At 41.2% G+C, this 22,311-nt stretch overlaps 1 protein-coding gene across 1 annotated transcript in view; it reads left to right on the top strand.

The window, feature by feature from the left end:
* Positions 1-22,311, top strand: part of IQCA1 (IQ motif containing with AAA domain 1) — a 110,457-nt gene that overhangs the window by 61,161 nt on the left and 26,985 nt on the right. Inside the window, exons 8-13 of the mRNA XM_067298701.1 lie at positions 1,001-1,159; positions 5,812-5,887; positions 12,126-12,232; positions 12,443-12,565; positions 18,988-19,049; positions 21,850-21,932. Of these exons, the coding sequence (XP_067154802.1) occupies positions 1,001-1,159; positions 5,812-5,887; positions 12,126-12,232; positions 12,443-12,565; positions 18,988-19,049; positions 21,850-21,932 (610 nt within the window). The remainder of the gene's footprint in view (positions 1-1,000; positions 1,160-5,811; positions 5,888-12,125; positions 12,233-12,442; positions 12,566-18,987; positions 19,050-21,849; positions 21,933-22,311) is intronic.

Here is a 22,311-nt window from a genome sequence, read left to right as displayed (position 1 = left end):
CACACATCTTTTGTTTTACACTTACTAGTAGATGATCAAAGAATTCATCCCTGGGACAAGAGAGCATGGTGGAAGGTGCCTGGAAACAGGAGAACAGTAGAAAAAGCCAAGTTTCACCCTCTGCCTCTTTTCCGATAGCAGAGTATAAATAGCCAAGAACAAAACTAACGAAAACTCAGGTAGCTCCACCATCATCAGTTACTACTAGTTTGCAGGGATAAAAATAGTAGGCTCTGTATACCTCTACCCAATATTTCTCACCCACTAGAACAATTTCAGTCTTTAGCCAAATATTGAAATTAGACATGCCTCAAGGCAGCCTCAAAATCCATCTCTATAAAAATCAATCTGCCTTAAAAACACCAAGACAAATTCATAGTCCAGGTCTAGGGGGGGCTTTTAGTTGTATGTCATTAGGATATTGCACTTCTGGGTGGTTTCAGGAATTGGTCTTACTCCATAAAAGCCCTTGGCGGTTTGGGATACAGAGAGAAATCACCTCTTTCGCAATGATATATTGCCGTAGTCAGCACCTCTGCTCACACTCCCAAGTGGGAGTGCTCTCAGCATAACTGAAGGGGCCTCTTCATGGTGGGTCCGCTGCTCTGAAATTGTCCCCTCCCATGCCCAAGGTCTGCCAAAGTCCAGATCCATCAGCTCTCAGGTATAACTCAAGGTCTCCTTTTCCCCCTCTCTCTCACCTCAAAGATGATTGCAGAGGGTGAGGGTCACGGCAGCTGCAAGAGGCTTACGACTGCCGCGCACCACAGGATGAGCCTTTGGAGTTACCCTTGTCATCACCTGAACGAAAAGGGAAAAAAACAGTGGTTGGTGACTACATAGCCACAGACAGCCACCAACCAACATACTGAATATTAGAAAGCTGAAACTGAGGGGGAAAATACACACTGGTTCATGACTCATACGGCACACATCTGTAATGCACCTTGCACATGAAAACAGTTGACCAGCCCTTCACCTTCCTTTCTGTCTCTTCCAGGTTGCTGCAGAACTGGCTGCCAAAGAAGAGGCTGCTTTGCAGGAGAAGCCCAAAAAGGGGAAAAAAGAAAAAGAAGAAAAAGGGAAGGGAAAAAAGAAAGAAGAAAAAAAACAGAAAACAGAAAAGAAAGTTAAAGTAAAGCTTCCTGCAGGAAGAATGGTAAGCAGTTGGTGAAGTAGAGCCAAAGTCAAGCCATGCGTGGGCAGAAACTATTAACTTATATTAGAGTAGTTGCCAAGGCTTCAGAAGACAAGAGTTGTCTGAGGCCAAATTCCTCTCAGCCTTTCAAATGCCTTGATGGTCCTGGGGACCAAGGAGCTTTGAATTTTACATTCCTCATATTAGGAATGGAGTTTGCATGGCAGCAACTCAGTGAACTCCAGTGGGAAGAGCTGATACAGGCAGACAGAGGGCTGGAGACAAAGGGAAAAAATACACTTTGCAGCTTTGACATCGTTGCCAAGACATTGTGCACTTTGCTCATTTGCAGTTCTCAAAGCACTGGTGCTTTTTGCGCAGACAACAAAACAGTGGCCAGCTCTTTAGCTGAGCATTTCCACTTCTGATGTGGGGTCCAGAAAAGTTAGTCACTGCCACTCCTGCACACAAGAACTAGGAAATGAGAACGCTAGTCTCATTACTCATCTCAGAGCTTGCTTAAATTTCAAACTAGTTAAGTACACTTTGCTAAAGGCCAACTGCTTGTTTGGTGCTACAAGCAAATATTTTGCAATCCTGTAAATAACAGTCAAGCATTTTCAGTTCAGGTTCTTTGGCTAGGAACTCCCTTTTGCTTCAAGTCACATGGACACCACTTAATGCTTGAGCTGCTAGTATGATGTACTCCCTGAAATCTTTGAAGTAGCACGCTTTGGGTTTTCCAGAAGGTGTGCTTTAAAACTATTTCAGGAGCAACTTCAGAGGAGAACACCTAGCAAATGGTAGAGCAGCCAGAGGGTTATGAGACAGTTTCACCGCAACCTTCAAAAATAGGCTATGCAACAAAAAGCGTGGGCTTTTGCTAAAGCAGTAGCTGTTGTTTCTCATTTGCTTTATAAGATAAACAAAGTTGAAATAATTTTTTTTCCATAAGTATCATTAATCTCTCACTGAGAAGAGAAGGGGGAGTTTTCTGGGACAAAGCCTACTTCTCATTGCAAGTTTTACACAAATCAGACTTTAATCCTGGAACAATCATGTAACAAAAAAGATGCTTTTCTCAGAAAACATCCATCAATCTGACTAAAATGGATGTGGCTATCAAAGTGTTACCTTACAACTTAGATAGTGTTTTCATCTGGCAAAGATACTATTTGGATAGTGTAAAACTGTGCCTGCTTTGCAACAATTTTTCAAGTTTCAAGTTTCTGGGTTTTTTTCTTCTTGCTTTTTTTTTCCCTCCTCCTCCAAATGAAGATGTACATCAGGCTGAGGGAGCAGCCTACAGAAATGTGCCTTCCAAGCTCTGTTAGCCTGATGTCTCAATACCATCCAGAAGGGGTAGCAGCTGGCCCTGCGCAGCCACATGGAGAACCTGAACCTTTTTGAGTTCTGGTCATGCACATCTTCAAGCATTAGTGAAGGCATCAGACGCCAAGCACTGGAAGGTGGATTGCAGACACTGCCTCATTGTGGCTTGGCCAACAGAGCTGAGCCCACCTCAGCAGGTCCCAGAAGAGGGTACGATGCCTGCTGCCCTAAGCCCAGTAAATACCGATACTGAGTCATCCCCAATCCTTCTGGCAACGAGTCCTAGCACAGAGTTCAGCTCTGTGTGACCCTTTGTTACTGTGACCCCCCTAAGCCTGCACAGGCACTGCAGAGCTCTGCGGGAAAGCTTAGATAAAAATGCATGTACAAAAGCATTTGCTTAGAAAAGCTTTTGAAATTACAGCCTTTAAAGAACATCGTCATTCACAGCTATAGAATCCTGTAGCTTATCATAAGCCAGTTTCAAGTGGGAAGCATTTATAAGGGTCTCCTCTAATAGCTTTCTAAAGCTTTTTCTTTATCCTCTGTCCTTCCCTATGCAACTGGCTCAGAGCAAAGCCCTGTGATGCCTCTGGTCTTGCAGCACAGGCAATGGAAAAGGCTGCTCCAGACACTTCAGTCTAAGTCAAAGCAAGAGACTAATGTTCAGGCACACTCAAAATGCCAAACCTAACCTGAGCTTCCAAAACCAGATGGCAAATTCACTCATGTGCATAAAAACATGACTTTCACAAGGTGCACGTGACTCCTCATTGTTTTTCACCTTAAGATAAGAACCAATACAATACCAAAAAATGAATCTCTCCCCTCACAGCCTCTGAAAGGTTGTTTTGAAAAAGTGGTGAAATAAAAACGATATAGAGCTCTGGGGCTATATAACTTGATGTCATTCTTGTCTCTTCAGCCATCACAAGTCTTGTCAAGTAAAATTCTGAGCCACTATATCAGGTTCTCTATGGTTCATTGAGAAAGAACAAAGGGAACATTCTTTCCAAGGTTAGAGCACTGACAGGGAAAAAATAGTATCCAAGACCAGTTGAGAAGTAGTTGGAAAGGTTCTAACAGCAGGACTCTTATTAAAATAAGTATAGGCTATAAGTCATAGTGATGCATTCGGGGGGGGGGGGGGGAGAAGAAATCCTACCTTCAGTTCTTTAAGAAAACAAAAGTTTGATCCCAGAAGAAAATTTAAGTATTTGTGAAGCCTGATAGCAATCTTTAAAAACACATATTTGATATCAAAGTAATTTCATTTTCTTCTCTGTAAGGTGTTGATCCAATTTCCCATCAGGCACCCAAGAAGGAAAAAACTAACTTCAGCGCCATACAATCCCTCTTTCTCATGGCAGAGCAGAAGTTAGACCAACCTGACCTGTTCCGCACAGTAACGTGCTGCAACCTGTCTCGCTCACAGGACACAAGCAAGGCAGCACGATCCCCAGATTTCATCCAGCAACGTTCAATAGCTATATGCGTTTTGCCATTAGTGAAATCCATCAGCAAAATCTCCATAGCAATGGCGCACAAGGGACTTGATTCAGAATTTTCCCTGATGTAGAATGAGAATCCCTTAGCACAGGTCAGACTTTGGAAAGGTTCAGAAACATATTCAAACATTTATTTCCATATCTGTACTTAAAGCAAAGGATACATTGATGGTTCAAGGTGCTTCAGCACGGAATAAGCATAGAATCAATTAATTTGAACATAGAAAAAATACATCAACTGACTCCAAAGAAAAAGAAGATCTTTACATTAACTCTTACACTATTAATATAGGCAAGAGGGAATAGGGGGCAGCATTCTGCAGCTGATCTTTAGACACACAATGGTTTTGAACAAAATCAATGAACCTGACACAGCAATATTATTTGCATCAGAGTATAAAATCACTGAAGCTAGTAATTAAAATGATTTATTGGTTTATTTGTAACAATAAAAGAAACATAAATTTATGCCCTGTGATGTTCAGAAGCTAAAAATGAGTACCAATCCCATTTTTAGGCCTCTGCAGGTTTTAGTTTTTTGGGGGGTTTTAATAATTAACAAGTGTCAGTCTCTCTCACAACAGTATATTTTAATTATTTTTTGTAAAATACACATCACTGAAAAGCGTTTAAAGCAATACAGCAAAGCTGGATTCTGCCTATTGCAAAAGGCCCAAGGATGAATCAAAATCCTACACACTGAAAACTGGAAATACATCAGAATAACTAGGAATTTGAGTTCCAGGTGTCAAATCCTCAAACACTTGCTCTGCTTTACCAAAATGGTTCTTGACCTTTGAATCGACGCACTCCTGAATCTTTCAAATGCATCTGTAGACCACGGGGTGGAAGAGATAAAAGTATTTAGGCTTGCATGTCTTTATGACCAAGCTTTAATTACTGTAATGCCATTTTAATTAAAAATAGATATTTAATAATTCACATGCCCTGGCTGCAGCTGTATCTGCTGGTAGCAGGCACACTATGGCGCCCAATTAAAGGCACATATAGAGAGGGAGTTGAGGAGGGGCAGTTATTTCAGAGACTGTCCCTTACTGATAAATCAGCGCTTTGCAGGCTGCACATTCATTAAAGCCTTAAACGACTTGTGTTATCTCGCACAAATCCACATTCATCTCCTCCCCAGTGATCTAATTTTCCACTAATAACTATTACCTTACTAACATTTAAGTGCTTATGATTGATGTAATATAAAAACTCTGATAATTTTCGGACAAGTTTTTCCATCAGAAATACTAGTTCAGTGAAATTAAGGTGTTTCAGGAACATGTCAGCATCAGTTACTCTAGACAGGAAAATGTCAAAATATTTTGATAAAGCTGAAACAAAATACTTTGTTTTGCAAAATACACTGAGATCACTATTTTTCTTTCTGATTATAGATAAAGAGGTTTCAACAGTTTGGAATTACCCACATGTTGGGAATTCCTTTTTCTCTCCCCCTCCCCTTTTTTTGCGCCACCCAGGAATAATAATTGGCTGAAAAAACAGCCAGGTAACTTCATTAACATTTTGAAAGTCTCCTACTTGTATTAAAGGTTCAATCAAGCATAAGTTTTTAATTCTCACAGCGTCAGTAGATTAACTGGTGAACTGATCCCCCCACCTCTCTAAAGGAAGTAAAACTTTCTTATAACCTGCTAGGAAAAAACAGTTTATTTAACATCTCAGTTTATGGTGTGATGAAACAACAGCTTCTTATTCCTCTAAACAGATTTTAAAAAAGAAAAAAAAAAGAGTCATGACATTTTTCATACTTATGAAGTTTCTTCTTATTAAAACTCTGATTGTTTTTCTCACCCTCCAATCTAGGAAGAGGAGGAAGGCTGGAAAATGGCTCCCAGTAATTTCCTTTCAATAATGGAGGAAGGAAGCAGTCAATACAAAGGTCAGTAAGAAAGAGAGAACAGTTACAGCTGGAATGCTCTTCTAATTCAGCTTAATCTGAATGCCATTCCTATAAAGTCAAAATACCCAGCTGCTCAAAGTGTGAAACACTGTAGAAATAAGGACATGAGAAAGTAGTGTTTAGGAGGGGAGTCTCTCAGTACCTCACAACTTCCTAGAAAATCTCTATAAAATAATTGGGCTAACCATACAGGAAGGTACAGCTCTCTATGGGTGAAAGTAGCCAAACTGGAACCAGAGTGCTTTAATGTACATGCAGGGGCTTTCTTGTCATTTTTGTCACCTTCAGAAAATCCAAAGGGCAAATAATTCAGAAGCTCTGTACAGTAGATAAGGCTTCCACCTCAGTATTTTCATGCTCCTGTAGTTCTTTATCCTGTCTTCCTCTCATTCGTGGAAAACGTCCACTGAGTTATTTGCAGCTACACTGCAGCTAGTCAAATTATTTTTAATTATATGTTTTAATAGAAGGATCATCTTTTCAAACAAAGGCAGCGTGGGAAATGCTGCTGGACTTTGAAGGTACTTGCCTCATGCAAAGCATGTGCAACTTAACAGATGTAACTCAGACTTTTGCAGCTAGGAGACTGGCCGATTTTTCACTTTGAGCAATAAAAAAAAGCAGGTTTTCTTCAATCAAAACATTTTCATTAAAGGACATTCTGCTCTTCCCATTATCTCTTCTATCCCCTCCTTTATACCTGATGTCTTTGTCTCCATCTCCTAACCACTTATCTTCAACACGTGCCCTATATACACAAATGAGCTAGCAATCACTTGTGTTGGGCATGGAAGCATGCATGGAAGTCATGCACTTGCCTGAAATGGAATGGAGAGCCTGACCCATGAACTAGAGGGGAACACCATGATAGGCCTCCAAGGGTCAGACAGGCACAAATTAAAGTTCTCAGTCACAAAGTGCATCTGATCAAAGCTTTCAAGCTTCTTTTTCATGAAGATTTCATGCACGTTTTATCCTCAAGCAATTATTTTTCAAAACATCTTTTCTTCTCCCCACTTTGCAGACTTACTAGCTTTCTAAAATTCCTCATCTGAAAACCTCCATTATTCCCTCCTGTTAAGAAATCACTGGCATCAAGTTTTCTGCCTGATTTGGTTAGGCTGGAGGGAAAGAAGTTCACAACTGACTTTCCAAACGTACATCAGCACAGTTTTGCCTGACCTCTGCCTTCTAACAAGAAAGTTTCTCTTATATTGTATAACTCAGAGGAACTGTGTAGTCAAAGGGGAGTTCTTACTCTTGAATGCTACATCAGAACCCTGCTGGATTCAGCAAGAGTCCTACATAAGGAAGGAAGTATAGGTGATATTGATCCCTAACTTGCCAAGAATATAATATTACCCATGCTTTTCTACATGCTCAGGACCAAATGGCACCTTGCCACCAAAAACCAATAGTAGCAAAACTAGTGTTTCCCATCCAGCATATCCCAGGAACAATGAAGATCCCCGTAGGAGCAATGTAGGGAGGCCTTACCTTCTGCAGAGTGGCAGCAAGAAGGCAAAATAGTTTTACATTGCTACATAGGCTAGGTAATAGTAAACGCACCCTGCACTCCGCTAGCAAATAAGCTAAGTAGCAGCTGTGCTTTGCAGCTCTCCTCAGTTGTTCTTGGATCCTCTGCTGAGACTACACAACACTTAAGTCTTCAATACAATGCTGAACTGTGAACTCAGAAGCTCTTCACATTTGAGCAAATCACACTCATCCAGGTTGTGGAAAACATGTTCGGCTATAGCCTCGCATAGGGGCTTTAAACAGTGCTTCCCAACATGAGCATGGATGTGAGCAAATAAAAGCACTATGGATGTTGATGGATTGAGAAAAGGAGATACCCAAATTTCACAGCTAGCTCAGTTAATAACAAGTTAGGGAAGTTATGAAAGGGTAGGGAACATTTCTTGCCCAAACTATAACTGAATACTACAGTTTATGTACTGCCATCCCCAACAAGATGCATCCTTTGAGGTCTGCAAGCATGTAATGAAGGGTTAACTCAGGCTGACTAACTTTAGGCATGAAGTTAAGGGCTGAATTGGGGCCCTTGGCATTCCTGTAGAGTCCACAAAGCCAAGGACAATTCAGGGTAGTGTATTAACTGCCTGTGGAGCCTAGGTTCCTAATTCAGCCACCTGAACTGGATACCCAAAGTCAGTCAGTGTGGATACCCATCTCCACTGTGTACTGACAGCACTTGTAGGAACACCACACTTGGTAGGTCAGGCATGGGCAGAAGCCTTTGGTGGTAGATAAAGGCTCCAGCTCAGCATTCAGACTTCAGCACTGGTGCTCATCTCCAGTCCATCCCACCAGAGCTGACAGCTGGACCCACAACTCCAAAGACACATAGAAGGAAGCATTTTCTGCAGAGAGCACAACCAGAAATCCTCAGAGTGCAAAGAGCTCCTCTTGCAAGCTTCAAAGAATAGCTACAGTTGTCTTAAGCACAGTAAGAGCCTAGTCATTCAGTTAAGCTTCAGGGTTTTTTTTTCCTAATTGCCCGAGTCTATTTGACCCATATTTATTTTTAGTAAACAGCTGTCAATTCCTCCAAGCAGCACAGTGCCCTACGCTCAGTCACCATCACTTTTTTATTGCAGGACAGTGCCTAACCACAATCACCACCACCCATTCATCACAGTTCTTCCTGGTGGTTGCTCAGAATAATTTTCCTCTTCATCTGGCCATGGATGAGGTTCAGTTTTTCAAGGCACCAGGGAACCTAGAACAACTTTTAACCATGAAAGTTTAAGGAATGTCTTATACTTTAAATGTTAGCCTGCATTTATTTCTGTAGCAGAATTATTTAGAAAAAAGAGGTTTGGGCTTTTTTTTGTTGTTGCTGGTTTGGGGGAGGGTTGTTTTGTTTTTTTGTTTTGTTTTTAACATTGGGAGCTTTTTTCTATTCTTATGTAAAAATAGCTCAATTCTTGTCACAGTTTGCAGAGTACTGCATAAATCTAGAAAACAGTGAGATAAAGGAGCTTGAATATGAAAAGTGTCTATCAGGTACCTACACTGGAAGCATTTATAGGCCCTTATGAGTGTTATGAACATCTGCCTAAACGATAGCTGTCAAAAGAACAGTTTGGTTTTGTGAACTCCGCTCCCCCGACTCTTAAGTAAACCTTCCCATCCCCCCGAACCATTTGCTTTGTTCTTAGGTTACTTAAACCTTTTCAGAGACATAGGTCAGTTTTCACAAAGGTCTAAACATTTTAGTTAGACTTTTTCCCCAAAAATATCTTTTTTCCTCCACCAAGCTAAAACTAACTAAACTTAGCTGGAACTCAGGAAGACTTTTGGTCTCCTGAAACTGTATTTGGCAGTTTTACTAGTTGCTAAACTACATTTGCCAAGCCCTAAAATGCTCATTTTTATATACTGTTGTTGGAAAGAACCAGTCTCTGTGCAGGCCACATCAGACTTTTACACGGGAATAGCAGGAGTTTATGTGGAGCAAATGTAAGTAGTCTGAGTCATCGCCTCCCAGTCCTCGTGGTTTTTACCTTTGCAAAACCCCTCTGAGGCAGCAAAGCACTAGGTCCCCCGTTATACAGATGGCCAATTGACATTTATTACTTGCTCAGTGTTAGCAGATACTTGAGTTCAACCCAAACTGTAAGGTGCAGTAATATTGCATGTTTTTATCTTGTATCAAAAGGTTCACACCCTGTTGCCAGGAGGTTGAAAGCAGTCATATTAAGAAAAGCTCCAGGCTTCAGCCAAAATTATTTCAATTATTAGTCACAGGCAGCTGTCTGATATTCAAAGATACTGGAATTACCTACTAGTCTGCAGAGCAAGAACTAATGTGCCCAAAGGGCTGATGCTTGCAGTCCCATGAGCAGGCTGTGCTGTCTTTTGGATTCTCAGCTAGAGAGATGTGTATAAAATAGACCAAAGATAATCTTGCACTCTTTTAGAAGAGGTGATTTTAATTGCTCTACACACACAAAAATAGTTCCCATAACTGGATGACCCCATGTGCAACAAAACACCAGGCTCTTTTGACTGGCCAGTGAAAGCATAACATCCTTAGCCTTCTGACCTTACTTTAAAAATAACTTTGAAACATTTTGTTGATCTACGAAAGAACAACATAGCAGCTAACACCTTTGAGTTACTGATCTCCCTTCTAAAATTAGGGACCTCTAACTTAATAGAGGCTATTATGGCATTCAGAGAACCCGTTGCCAGGTAATACCAAAGGCTACAGGCTGAGCTGTGTGAGGACTATCACTGGTTTGTCTGCAGTGGGTATTAACCAGTAATCCATTTACAAAATGACAATAAACTATTATAAAAAAAACAATAAAAATCTATAGATTCCTCTATGAAAAATAAATATCTAAAACCTAGGACTCCTGTGAAAACATAGCACTTGCAACCTGTTGACCCAGCCGGGAAAGTGTTTAAAAATTCACATAATTCCCATGTAATAACCCCTTTCCCCAAGGCTGAAATTCCAAAGTAGTAACCCTGGAGGAGGTACCTTCTAACTAGGGCAAATCAGCTTTCCCTCTTGAAATAGTGTGGCATCTGTCATGCCATTTGATGACCCGGGAGTAATTTAAAACAATTGGTGTCTATACCTTTGAGTTTCCTCCCTTATTGCCAAAAATCCACTGTCCTCCTCCATCTCTACCACTTTTAGTTATGAAATTAAGACTACTCACCTGCAAAAACTATTCCCTATGGGTAAAGCCACAAATACTCTGCACATAATTGGACTCTGAAAAACTCTTAGAGGATGAAGATAGCAGCCTGTATTATATTAAGTGGACTAAAACTTGAATGATCTCCTATGGGTACTGTGAAAATTTTTCTGAATTTATAGTGCCTTAGAAATGGCAGTGGGTACAGAAAGAATACCCTGTACAAAACAGATTCATAAAGGAGCCTATGTCTTAAAGTAGAAAGCTGTCATTTTAAATCATCTGGAAATTGAATTAGCGCATACTGCTGGAGATTAGCTGTCATTATAGAGATACTATCGGGGCTTGAAATGCAGGAAAATGAAAGATATGAATTGTCCTCTTTTAAATTAGCTCAAAAAATGTAGAAAGAGGAGAGGCGTTTCCATTAAAAAGGTACCTTTTGCTAATAGCAGAGAATTCAGACACACAGCGCTTGCCAGACTTCATTTGGCTTTCTTTCTAAAGTGCAAATTACAGTTTGCCTCAGAAAAATAAAGAATTGAACCTCAGGATCATCAGATACTTTATCATAAACAGGATTTTTTGATCATCAGCTTGCACCAGCTTGCTTCGTTCCTGGAGTTGGGTCTCCTTGTTACTCATCTTCTATACATACAATGCTAACAGATAAAGGTGCTATATCAGATGGGCCACGTGTGTTTTTTGGGAAAGACTCCACTGCCTCAATTACCATCAAGCTGAAAACTCCCCAGATACTGTTAAAACTCGGCATGGCTCTACATCACTCACGGGTTGGACACAGCTTATTGCTCTGTCAGACTTGCCGTCCCCTCACATCCCATTTCCATGTTCAGTGCAGTCCTTTACGTATATCCCAGCGCTCCTGGCCCATATTTCAGGCTCATGTGAATTATGACAAAGACTGACTTCTTTTGCAAGGTTTAAATGCTAACTTGCAGCAGCTGAAAGTCCTCTTTAAATTCACATTAGGTGACCAAGCAGGACAGAAAAAGGAAAGTTTCCGGTTTTAAATTACACCTTTTGGTCCCCAAGCCTGCTGTCTGCCATCTAAGAGACATGCATGGAAAAGCACACTCTTCAGGACAGGAACCATCTTTGCAGCTTCTTCATGGTAAAGATTTAAGCACGATCCTGTCAAGCAGAGAGCGAAAGAACGCCAACACAGGGCACAATACAGTTCAGCCAATACTGTACCATCTACTCTTGCAGGTGAACAACACTCCAGGCATTCAGCTTTACAACCAGAAAATGACAACCTCAATATCCCATTATTATCCTCTTGAAATCCAATTTACAGCCTAAGGCAGAAAAAGAAATGTTAACCTCAAGATTTACAGATCCTAGCACAACAGGGCTCTGAACTTGGTAAGGAGTCCCTAGAGCCTGCTACTTTCATGCAGCTAATAATTTAATAAAAGCTGCCTGCTACCCATTTTTTTTGCCTCCAGAAGCAGTTGGAGAAACCAATGGCTTCTGTAACTTTTCCCCCCTTTTTTCTTTCTTTTCAATAACAGCCATTTGGAAGAACAGAGACGAGAGATGGAATTTCCCCCAGGAGCATGACCCAGAGCTGATCAAAGAAGAGAAGCGGGAAGAAGTGGAGGAAGAGATCAGAGTGCAGGTGTGCTTACAATACTAAGAGGACACTAATAGCATACATTGCCTGTGTATATTTCTCTGTGGTTGTAAGAACTGGCCCTGGCATAGACCTTACCTCCTTCCAGACTCTCTACTATCTATTCTTTAATGCTTGTTTAGCTGAACATTTGTCTGAGGCGTGGTGGCAGAACAGAAGACTTGGGAAAAGATTCAGCTGTGTTTGTCTGGATAGGTTGACGAACTGATGCGACAGGAACTGAAGAATCTCAGACTGGTTGTAGACAAGGAGGAGAGCAATGAACAGAAAAAAGGGAAGAAAAGTGAAAAGCTAGGAGCAGCAAGTCGTGAGAACAAGGTAAAACTCAGTTCTTCCCTGCCCAGATGTACTGGGATCAGTAAAGCCTAGTCTCAGATACCAGTAGCAAAATGTCTACCCTAAACACTTACTGAATCTGAAGTCAGAAGCATTTAAAACCTATTCATCTATGAGTTTTTTCAGGGCCTTTTCTCTTAGCTCTTATTATCCTTTGCAAGTATTGTTTAGGACAAGTTGAACTATTCTGAAGATAAAGCTTTACAAGATAGACCAGATTTTCAAGAGATTGCCAATCAAATAACAAGAAAGCCCAAACAGTCCCTCTCTTTCTGAAGGTGACTGGTTCAGATTAGTAGAAAGTCGCCCAAGGAAAACATGGATCCAGGTGCCAGTAGGTTTTCCCAGTTGCTGACTGTTTTCCTTCTAAAGGAGGACTCCTTAACATGCTTTAAAATTCATACACCAAAAATTCAGTTAACTGAGATCACTAGTAACTTTTGAAAGTCTTGGGAAAATCATTCATTTGTCTATAACAACACATAATACACATGCAGCCAGGTACATGTTAACTATGCCACTACTTGCTATTGAAGGGTTTGGGAACCTGTGATTAAGCCAAGTTAATTTAGGTATATGAAGTTAAAGACATAGATTTAATGTGCATTACCCACTGAAACACAGCACATGTCATGTTCACATCTAGTTTCACAGCATTACTATATGCAAAGATTCCACAGCTTGCGGTTCTCCGAATTCCTTACCCAAGCATTTAAGCTGTAAATCATGTCAGTATAAAATAACTCAAAGCTTACAGACCCTACCATTCAATCAGCACTTTGACTTAAAATGCTCAGGGCAAATAGCCAACCCTAATCTCATGTTCTATTTCATTTCTGTAATCCTTTTTGCATGCAAATACTTGCTTTTGCAGTACTTCGACTCAAATTATCTTTAAAAATGCTCTTTCACCTGACAAAGGCACAAGGGCAATTTAATAACGCCAGACTGGACTGACTTCAAAAACTGATACCAACTGGATTTCTGAATCAGTTTCAAAAATAGCAAGGCTTAAAATACACAGCCAAAATATTGCAGCAGTCCTCTCAAAGTTGTCATGTGCAGACAAACTTGGCCATTCTAGATCAGCTGATCAAAACTCTGCTTCAAAATGCCACACTGGAATTTTAAAGCTTTGTATCAGCTTTTTCTTCAATATAATATTGAGATGGTTTGAGGCGGAGGGCTGTTTATTTAACTTCTGTTTCCCCATGTTGTGCCAGTAGCCTGAAAGAAGGGAGGAAGAAAGGGGGGAAAGAAATGCTTATTAAACAGTATGCTACAAGTTCCCAAACTATTTTCTCTTAGGAAAAAAACAATTCAATTTTAAGGGTGGGTAATGGAATGACTTATCCAGTTTTTATCAAAACACACTTTTCCAATGCAAAACTATTTGAATGAAGCTTTTCCAGACAGCACTGGCAAAGGCTTTTTCTAACTAATATTTGTGTAAATAATATCTCAGCCCATAAACCAACACAATGAGTGCATACCTGTGCATACAGACTTCAGGTCTGCTTTAGGGAAATCTGGACTACATAACAAGCGTAACAAGGACTAGAAAGTTTTGGAAGCAGTTTATTCACTTGCTATTCAACAAAACTCCTCTGGTTTTTCAAGGCTTGTGTTACCATGTCTTGGGTCCCATAGTCTCCATCTAAACTATGCAATGTGAAACAGTCATGGTTTTGGATTCTCATCATACCCGTGAACATGTCTGGAGCCAATGTAAAGCATTTTTTTCCCAAAAGGGATATCCTGCAAATAAACTGTATTCTCAGGAGAACTGAACATTCTTCAGAGAATACAAACCTTTCTGCGCTCTCTGTCAGTGGGGAGTGGATGACAAGGGTAATCTCTCTAAGTGAGCTCTTAAAAAACAGATTTTACTTTCCTGTCTAGGGAGAGTTGCCTCATTTCACCATCTCCTCTATTGTAAAAAAGGGATTTCTTCTGTTTTCTTTGCAGGAAGACAGCACAGTAGGACTAGGGCTTCTTTGTTGTCAGGGAACAGTCTCTATCCAGGGGTGCGCATGACATTCTCTGCCTTCTCAAGGGCACATTTGGATAAGTAGTGTAGCTTTAAAAAATTGTTAAGTACACATTTAAAAAAAAATCTGCCTGTCCCGCAGGAAATAATTCAAGTATGAAGGCCTTTTCAGAAGTCCCCTTTGTGAGGAATTCAGCATGGACATTTTGGAATTGGACTCCAGAAGGAAGCTAATTGTTCACCCCCAGTCTGTTTCAGATGGCTCAGGCTTTAAGTAAACAAAGTCTAACAGCTCTAGCCATACTTTATACCACTCCTTTATTTCCATACAATGCACTTTCTAGACTGAGCTTTATCAGACTTCCAAACCTTCAGATACCACTTAACACTAAAAGCTTATTTACCCCTGTCAGGTATTACTCTTACTGCCCCTGAAGTTAAACAGCCCATTCACTACCTTTGCAAAAGAATCAGCTTGGGTAGAAGGGCAAATTGCTCTTCTCATTACAAACGGGTCTCCAAATCATTAGGCTGTTGTGGAAATGGGTAAACCAATCAGACCTGATATGCAATGAGTCACATCACTACCCTTTGAGGCCCGGACCACATGCCTCTACCAACACTGGAAGCCTCTCGCCCCACCCGACAATCCCGCTATAAATTGTCTTTGTGGTTCAGCATCAATAGAGCCCCAGTGTCCTCATTCAGATGGAGATGCACACCATGCTGGGTTCTCAATAGGGAGGGTGCCACATGGCCATGGAGAGAGGATGAGGATACAATAGAAGCACAGTAGTTCAGCTTTCTTCTGCAAATTGCTTTTTCTTCACTCTGCATAGTGGCAGGTGGAAAGAAAACAGCTCATCTGCCAGCCATGGATCAGCAAGCTGGGATTATAAGCACCTGTGTAAAGGAAGGCTGAAAAAAAGATTTGAGGGAGGAGTGGCTCCCAGTGAGAGATATGACATTGATGTCTATGAAGGCTGGCAGAGAGATGTCAGAAGGTCCAATTTCCCACACCCAGCCTAGAGGAGTCTCTTATAAAGCACCTGAAAAGAAAGAGAGCTACCATTTTCAGCAGTAATTATGAGTCAGTGGCATCCCTGTGCCAACAAACTTGTCTTAGCAAAATGTTCTTCTCTTGAGCCCATCCCTTTCAGCTGACAGGCTGAGCCTGGTTTGGGTGGCTTAGCACAGCCCAGCTGCTTTACAGGTAGTCACTTCAGATGGGTGCCAGGTACCCCAGTCTTGGTGCTCAGTGGGCTTTGCAGCCACAAGTGTTTCTCTTGGGAACCTGTGGCCAAATTCACCACCACAGACCTGCCTTCTTTAAATCAGCTTTGTGTCCAACATAATTGCCAGTAGATCAGCTCTGTGCAGTTACTGACCTGGAAGTTGCATTCGAGGGTTTATCAGGGTGATTTAGCTAGCCTATTGTGTTGCTTTTCCTGCTCTCATCCCCTAAGGACTTGCTTCTGATCCAGCTCCAGGTAAAGCAGCCCATAAGCGAACACACCCACACATACACAAAAGGCAAGGCCAGCCTTCAGAAAAAAAGAGGGGTCACGGGAACCTATACATGTCAGTTGTTTCCAAAATAGGGCTTGCTAGCATCCCCACAAGACTTAAAACATCCCTATTTGATGCAGCCAGGCAGAAGCAAAGCAACCCAGAAGGGGTAAACTATAGCAATGACTCACAACAACAGTTTGGACATCATTCTGAAGACTTGATAAGAGCAAAGCTGCAGTGGATAGGGCCAGAAAATGGGAGACTGGAGTAGTCAAGATATGAAATAAGAGCTTGGTGTAAGGTTTTAGCTGTGTCAGAAGTGAAGAAAGGCTGGGTTTGAGGAAAATGATTCACAGTCCCTGTTGGATTTATCTGCAGCTGCTGAGAAGATTACCACCCAGAGCTCTCAGCCAGCTGTGGGGGCTGTAACCTCTTTAGATGCTGCAGCTAAATGCAAGAGATCACAAATTAGATCCCCATATTCAGCAAGGGCTTAATAGTCAGTGGGAACACCTTGGTATAAGGATCTTTCCAGTGCAAGTATCAGAAGCTGCTCAGCCTTAGCTTTGCTAGAAAAGACTTCTCAGTGCAGAGCAAATGCACACGCTGACTAGTGCGGCACGGACATGGGATGAACACACATCACACCAACTGGCTTTGTAGGAACTACATTTCCCTGCTGCCTGCTTTGTCCCCTCTGTATCTGCACTTGCTCAGCCTGCCACCCGGGAGTGATCTAAGGAATCCGCTCAAGCACTTCCTAGACTGCCTCTTACACGCTGCCATTTCCCTCAATAAGACAGCTAAAGACACAGGAGGTACTTTCTTCTCATTACTTTCCCACAGAATTGGCTGCAGTAGCTGCTCGCAGCCAATTGCAGCAGAACTTGTATGATCCCAAGCAAAGGGTGAGGCAGATCCTGCTACTCAGCATGGGGCAGTCCTCTCCATAAGACACTTCACCTGCCCTCTCCCATCTGATCCTGGAGATGCTCTGCTCTGGAATCTGGTTTCAAGTCTGTCCCGTGTTTGCTCATAGCAACATCTGAGCTACCCAAAACATTTTAATGGGACCACACATTAAGACAAGATACCACACTGAGCATGGAAGATTGTGTTCTGTCACCTGCCAACTAGTAACTAATGCAGTTCACTACACAGTAAGTGATACGTCAAAGCAGAAAATAACTGAGTAAATGGATGGCTACACAGAAGCTAGACTGACATTTCAGAGATAGAAACAAGGAGATTTTCATTATAAAGGATGAGCGTGTTCACATTCATTAAACACTATCATTTTCTAAACAAAAGCAGTTCCCAGTAAGACATTTTGGAGGAAAGCCATTGTCTACAATTCATATTTCCCCTTATCGCATCTTAGTGTTTGCCAAATTTCCCATAAATGCTGATACTAATTAGAAAAACATTTTTCCCCCTACATAATACATTTTTGTTTTGCTCTTGAGTTAGTTTATTGGTGAAGCTGCCTTGAGGACAATACCAGTTGGCCAATAAATTCAACATGTTTAGTATCTTTATATAGGTAGAAATGATCTTTTCTTCACAGTCAAACCCCATCATATGTAATTTCTAGCTTGTTGAAGAAAGGTTAAAGAGACAAAGCTGGAGGAGCATGAGAAAAACCACTGACAGTCTCTCCATTTCCTCATTTGCTAAAACTGCATGGCATATGCTTTGCTCTTCCTCTTCCCCAGGCAGAACACCACTTGCACATTCTAAGGGATCTTTGCTACCAAGCTTGTTTATGTAAGGAAACCCGAGGTGTAGCTCTGCAGAAACAGAGTTGTTTGCATGAGTCTAATCCAAAATTTAAAAATACTAGCTTTTCCAGTTAGCTTATCCATATAGCTCTGGGTTTAATTTAATTACATTTGCTTCTAGATAATCTTTGTTGTATTGTAAACAGTTACAGGTGATTCAACCGTAAATTACTCAGATTACAGCTCTCCTTGAAAACTTACAATTGACATATTTCTAGTTGTTGCTGATCCATTCCAGGAAAAGCAGCATTTCTTTCATGTGAGTGGATAAGATTTCCACCCTCCCCAACATAACCTCTAGAGCTCTGCAGAACTATTCATTAACAACTATTTCCAGAAAAATGAATAAGCTTTTGGAAGGAATAAACTGTCTTGATCAGCTAAGCACTTAAGCACATGCCTAGATTTAAGCCATTGAAGAAGTCCCACTGTGTTTCAATGTTACCATGTAAGTAGTTCTACTGAAGTGCTTTGCAGAAAGCAAGTGTGGACACCAGTGTTGGACACTAACATAATGGTGCATGGGTTAATGATGCTCTCTCCTCCGCTAATTATCCCTAACCATGTAATTAATTGAGAGGGGCCTGGCATAATGATTCACATTTGTCTTATGTTTTCCATGGTTTTTGTAATACGTAAAGAAACTAGTCACACAGTACATAGTCTTCCCTTAGTGTAAGCAAAGGGCAGCTCTCATTTTTCTGACCTCATCAAGCTTCTTCCCTAAGGCATTAGGAAAGAGAAGGCAGAATGGATGTCTAAATGGCTATAAAGTGAGCTGGAGGCTCAGGAGGATTGGATTCAGTTCCTAGTCCAGCTGTGAGCACCCTGCATGACCTCAGGGAAGCTGCTTGTATATTTTAACCCAGTGACAGAAGGTGCTTTGCCTTTCCCATGCCTCAGAGAGGCATCTATAAATGGGGACATCTCCCATGCATTTATAAGTGAGGCAGGACTTCCTTCCCTCAGGGCACTCAAGAATATGATTTTTCCCTTTGGGTTTTCTGTGGTCCTCATCACTGAAGAAACACTGAAATGTTTACTAGCCAGCCTTCCTCACTTCAGATTCAGATATACAGCTCTAAGACCATTAATTCCTGCCTGTTTTTTATGGTCCTCAGAAAAAAGGGAAGACCAGGATGGAGATAAAGTCCAGGATTGACAGAGATCTGACTCCAAACAGGTAAAGTTTGGACTGGTCTCCCTAAGACAATGATAGATTGCACCCACTTTATATTTGCTACACTGTCAAGCCTCCTATTTTTTAACTTCAAAAGGACAGTCAACATTTTTAGGTTTACTGGCATCAGGAGCCCTACAATAAGTAAAACCTCTTTAACAACAGCTATAAACATACATAAGCCTAAGAAAAAAAAAAGCTATCACAAGCCTGAAGCATATACACTTTAGTGAAAACCATATTTGCATTCCCAGTGAATGCTGCCACCTCCTCACTGCTCCCCTCCTCCTTCCACCCAGGTCAGCTGACAACTTCATAGCACCACGCATTAAAGGGCAACAAAACACTGCTTTAATGATATACAGCAGAGATGATGCTTTACTATCTTCAGCAATACCTGCAAATTAAGGCCCTCATTCTACAACACCACACTGCAAAAGCCAGTCTCCATTAACTTCAGTGAGGTTAATTCCCCTATGTAAAGCTAAGCACATGCAGCATTTTGGCAGAATATTGGCCCAGTTCTCCTCCCTTTCCAACCTTCTCAGCAGGTGCAGAATCACCTGGCAGTTTTGTTGGCTGTCAGATTTTCCATCTGAACTGAAGTCAGAGAAGGGAGGCTGCAGACAGGCCCCCATACTCTGTAAATCAGCCTTTATGTCCGAGGTAAAACATGCATATCAAAATCGGTCTTATTTATCGATACAAGTTCTGGCAAACCTGACAGTCTCTTGTGTATCCTTGCTCATTTAAACAACCTTATTTCATTTGAAGGATTTGAGAGGATTTCTTCATCTGACATTAAGTTTTCAGTGATTTCATGATGCATTCACTGATAATCCAGCCATTTTTCACCTGTACACACAATACAGACACCTATGTGGAGGTATCACCGCCAAGGCCTGCTGACCCAGCAGCCATGTGGGGCAGGACCAGACTGAGCTCCCAAGGGAGCAGGGCTGGAGAGCAACTCAACAACAAGCCCACTCAGTCGCTGCAGGAGAAAACATGTGGGATTCGCCCCACAGTCCATTTATGCAAAACATGCACAGCGAGACCTGGACTAGATCATCTGGGTGCTACCACTACACAGATCAGTGAATGAGCTCTTACTTGGTTTAAAACAAAAAACCTTGCCAAGCAAATATTTAAAATAAATGTATCATGGACTATAGCAGAGCATGACCTCTCCTACCAGAACAGTGCCAAAGTCTAATAAGTATACATATATCCTGTGCTTTTAAAATTACTTACACATACCTACTTCTTATATGTAAACTTATTAAAACACACAGACATTATAGAACACATGCTTTTTAGTAGCTGGCTTTTAATCAGAGTTTCTTTGGCATTTTGGGCCCATGCTTTGCTCTTCCCTGCTGAGCAGGGAAGGAGAAAGCATTTCACAAATAGCCAAGAGGAGTTCAGGTTCATCTCTTTTGACATGGTGGAGGTAGCACAGGGGCTTTAGTACCAATCACATCATACTTACTTGGAGGAGACTCAGGGCATGTATCATTAAGCTTGCACAGTAAAAATAATAAGACAGGAAAAGTAGAAGTCATGCTCCCAACAGAAATGCTAGGTTAGTCTCATTCTACCTTCTGCTCGTTTTATGATATATACTGAACATAAAAATCACTGGCAATGAAGGCAAGAACCAGAGCGGCAAAATCAACGTTGTTGAAGGTGTGTTAAATTTTGTATTTCCTTATCGCTACTTCTATATTAATTGTGCCACTCTAACATTGCATAAACATAAAACTTCCCAGCTGAAACGGAAAAAGTCTATAGATCACAAGTTATATATTTGATTTTACTAGCCAGCTGAGAGCTACTATTAAATATTTTTATTGTAGCAATACCAAAATGTCCCAATTAAAAATGGTCGCAGAAAAAGATGCAAAAAGTTCAGATATTGAAGTGACTGGGACCCTTTTGCACCAACAAAGACAACGTGCAAAAGGGCACAACAGCAAGAGACCTGGAAAGGTTCAAATCAGTATTGTTTACCCTAACAGTATAACAAGGACTTCAAGTAGGCTTATTCATTTTGTAAAGTCCTTGAAGCAGTATTAATCTCTAGCTCCTATTGCCACATACTGTCATTGTGACTAACCTCCAAAAGAGGCACTAAAGGAGAACATCACAGCAATAGGAGAGTGGACACAAATCCAAGTGTGGTAAATCCTCAACTACTGGGAGCTATCTCCAGCCTCTAATGGGGATAGGAAGATGCCTTTTGGACAAGTTATTCCATAGCTTCCACCATGCTTTCCCCAATCTTCCTCTGGCCAGCATCACCCAAACACTGCAGTAGATGGACCACTGGTTGCTCCAGCTGAGTCATTCCCAGTATGTTCCTGATGAGGTGAGGCTCAGTCTATTGCCAACAGAATAAATTCCAGGAAGAATTAATGAATTACTACTAATTGCAGAGCTAAGTGAATAAGTATATAATAATAGCAATCCTAACACCACTATAATTTAAAAATAATTTCCCAGTAATTGATATTAATGAATGAGTCTATTACACAAGTCATAACTGATCTTGCATCACCTGGAAACGGGTAACAGAGTCATTGCAAGAGGGAGCTGTGTGGTGTGCGAGGCAGTAAAGGATTCCTTGCCATAATGCAGAAAGAGGCACTTATTGATTATATATTGATGGGGCTAATCACCTTAACCTCAGAGTTGCAAAATACATTTATAAAGCTGTGGAGGTATAAACAACTGAGTTTTGTTGTTGGAGGACTGACTTTTTACTCAGTTCCCTAGATTTTGAGTTGTCTCTTGTCCATAGGACCATCGATTCTCTGTACAAAGAACTAGCAGAACAAGGATTACTAATAAAAGCCAAGACAGTGAATCTCTCCGATTATGTTGGTAAAGTACTCATTTAACAGCTTGTGTGATTTTTAATATAACCAAATCTGCAGCCAGTCAAGGTTCACTAACCCCTATTTCCAGTCAGGAATGAGAGCTAGAGTAATTGTACTTCCAAAGACTTTCAACCTGAGCTTCTAAAGCCATGTAGACAAAGTCTGTTTCTTAGGGGCGCTTGGTACCTTTCACTTCTGCTACTGAAGCCAGGGCCTCTTTGCAGAACTGGGTGCTCAGCTCCAAGCACTAATGTGTGGAAGCCATGAATGTTTTGGGATGTGTCAAACTGCTCAGAGGTGCAACCAGGTCACCCTTTAAGAAGCACTGGCAGGCACTAGCAAGGCACTGCAAGTCTAAAACAGGGAGTCGTACTCCATCCCAG

The sequence above is a fragment of the Apteryx mantelli genome, chromosome 6 (assembly GCF_036417845.1).
Source record: "Apteryx mantelli isolate bAptMan1 chromosome 6, bAptMan1.hap1, whole genome shotgun sequence".
Lineage (NCBI taxonomy): Eukaryota > Metazoa > Chordata > Aves > Apterygiformes > Apterygidae > Apteryx > Apteryx mantelli.
Note: the sequence above shows the minus strand (reverse complement) of the source record. Positions and strands in the feature narration are given on the sequence as shown.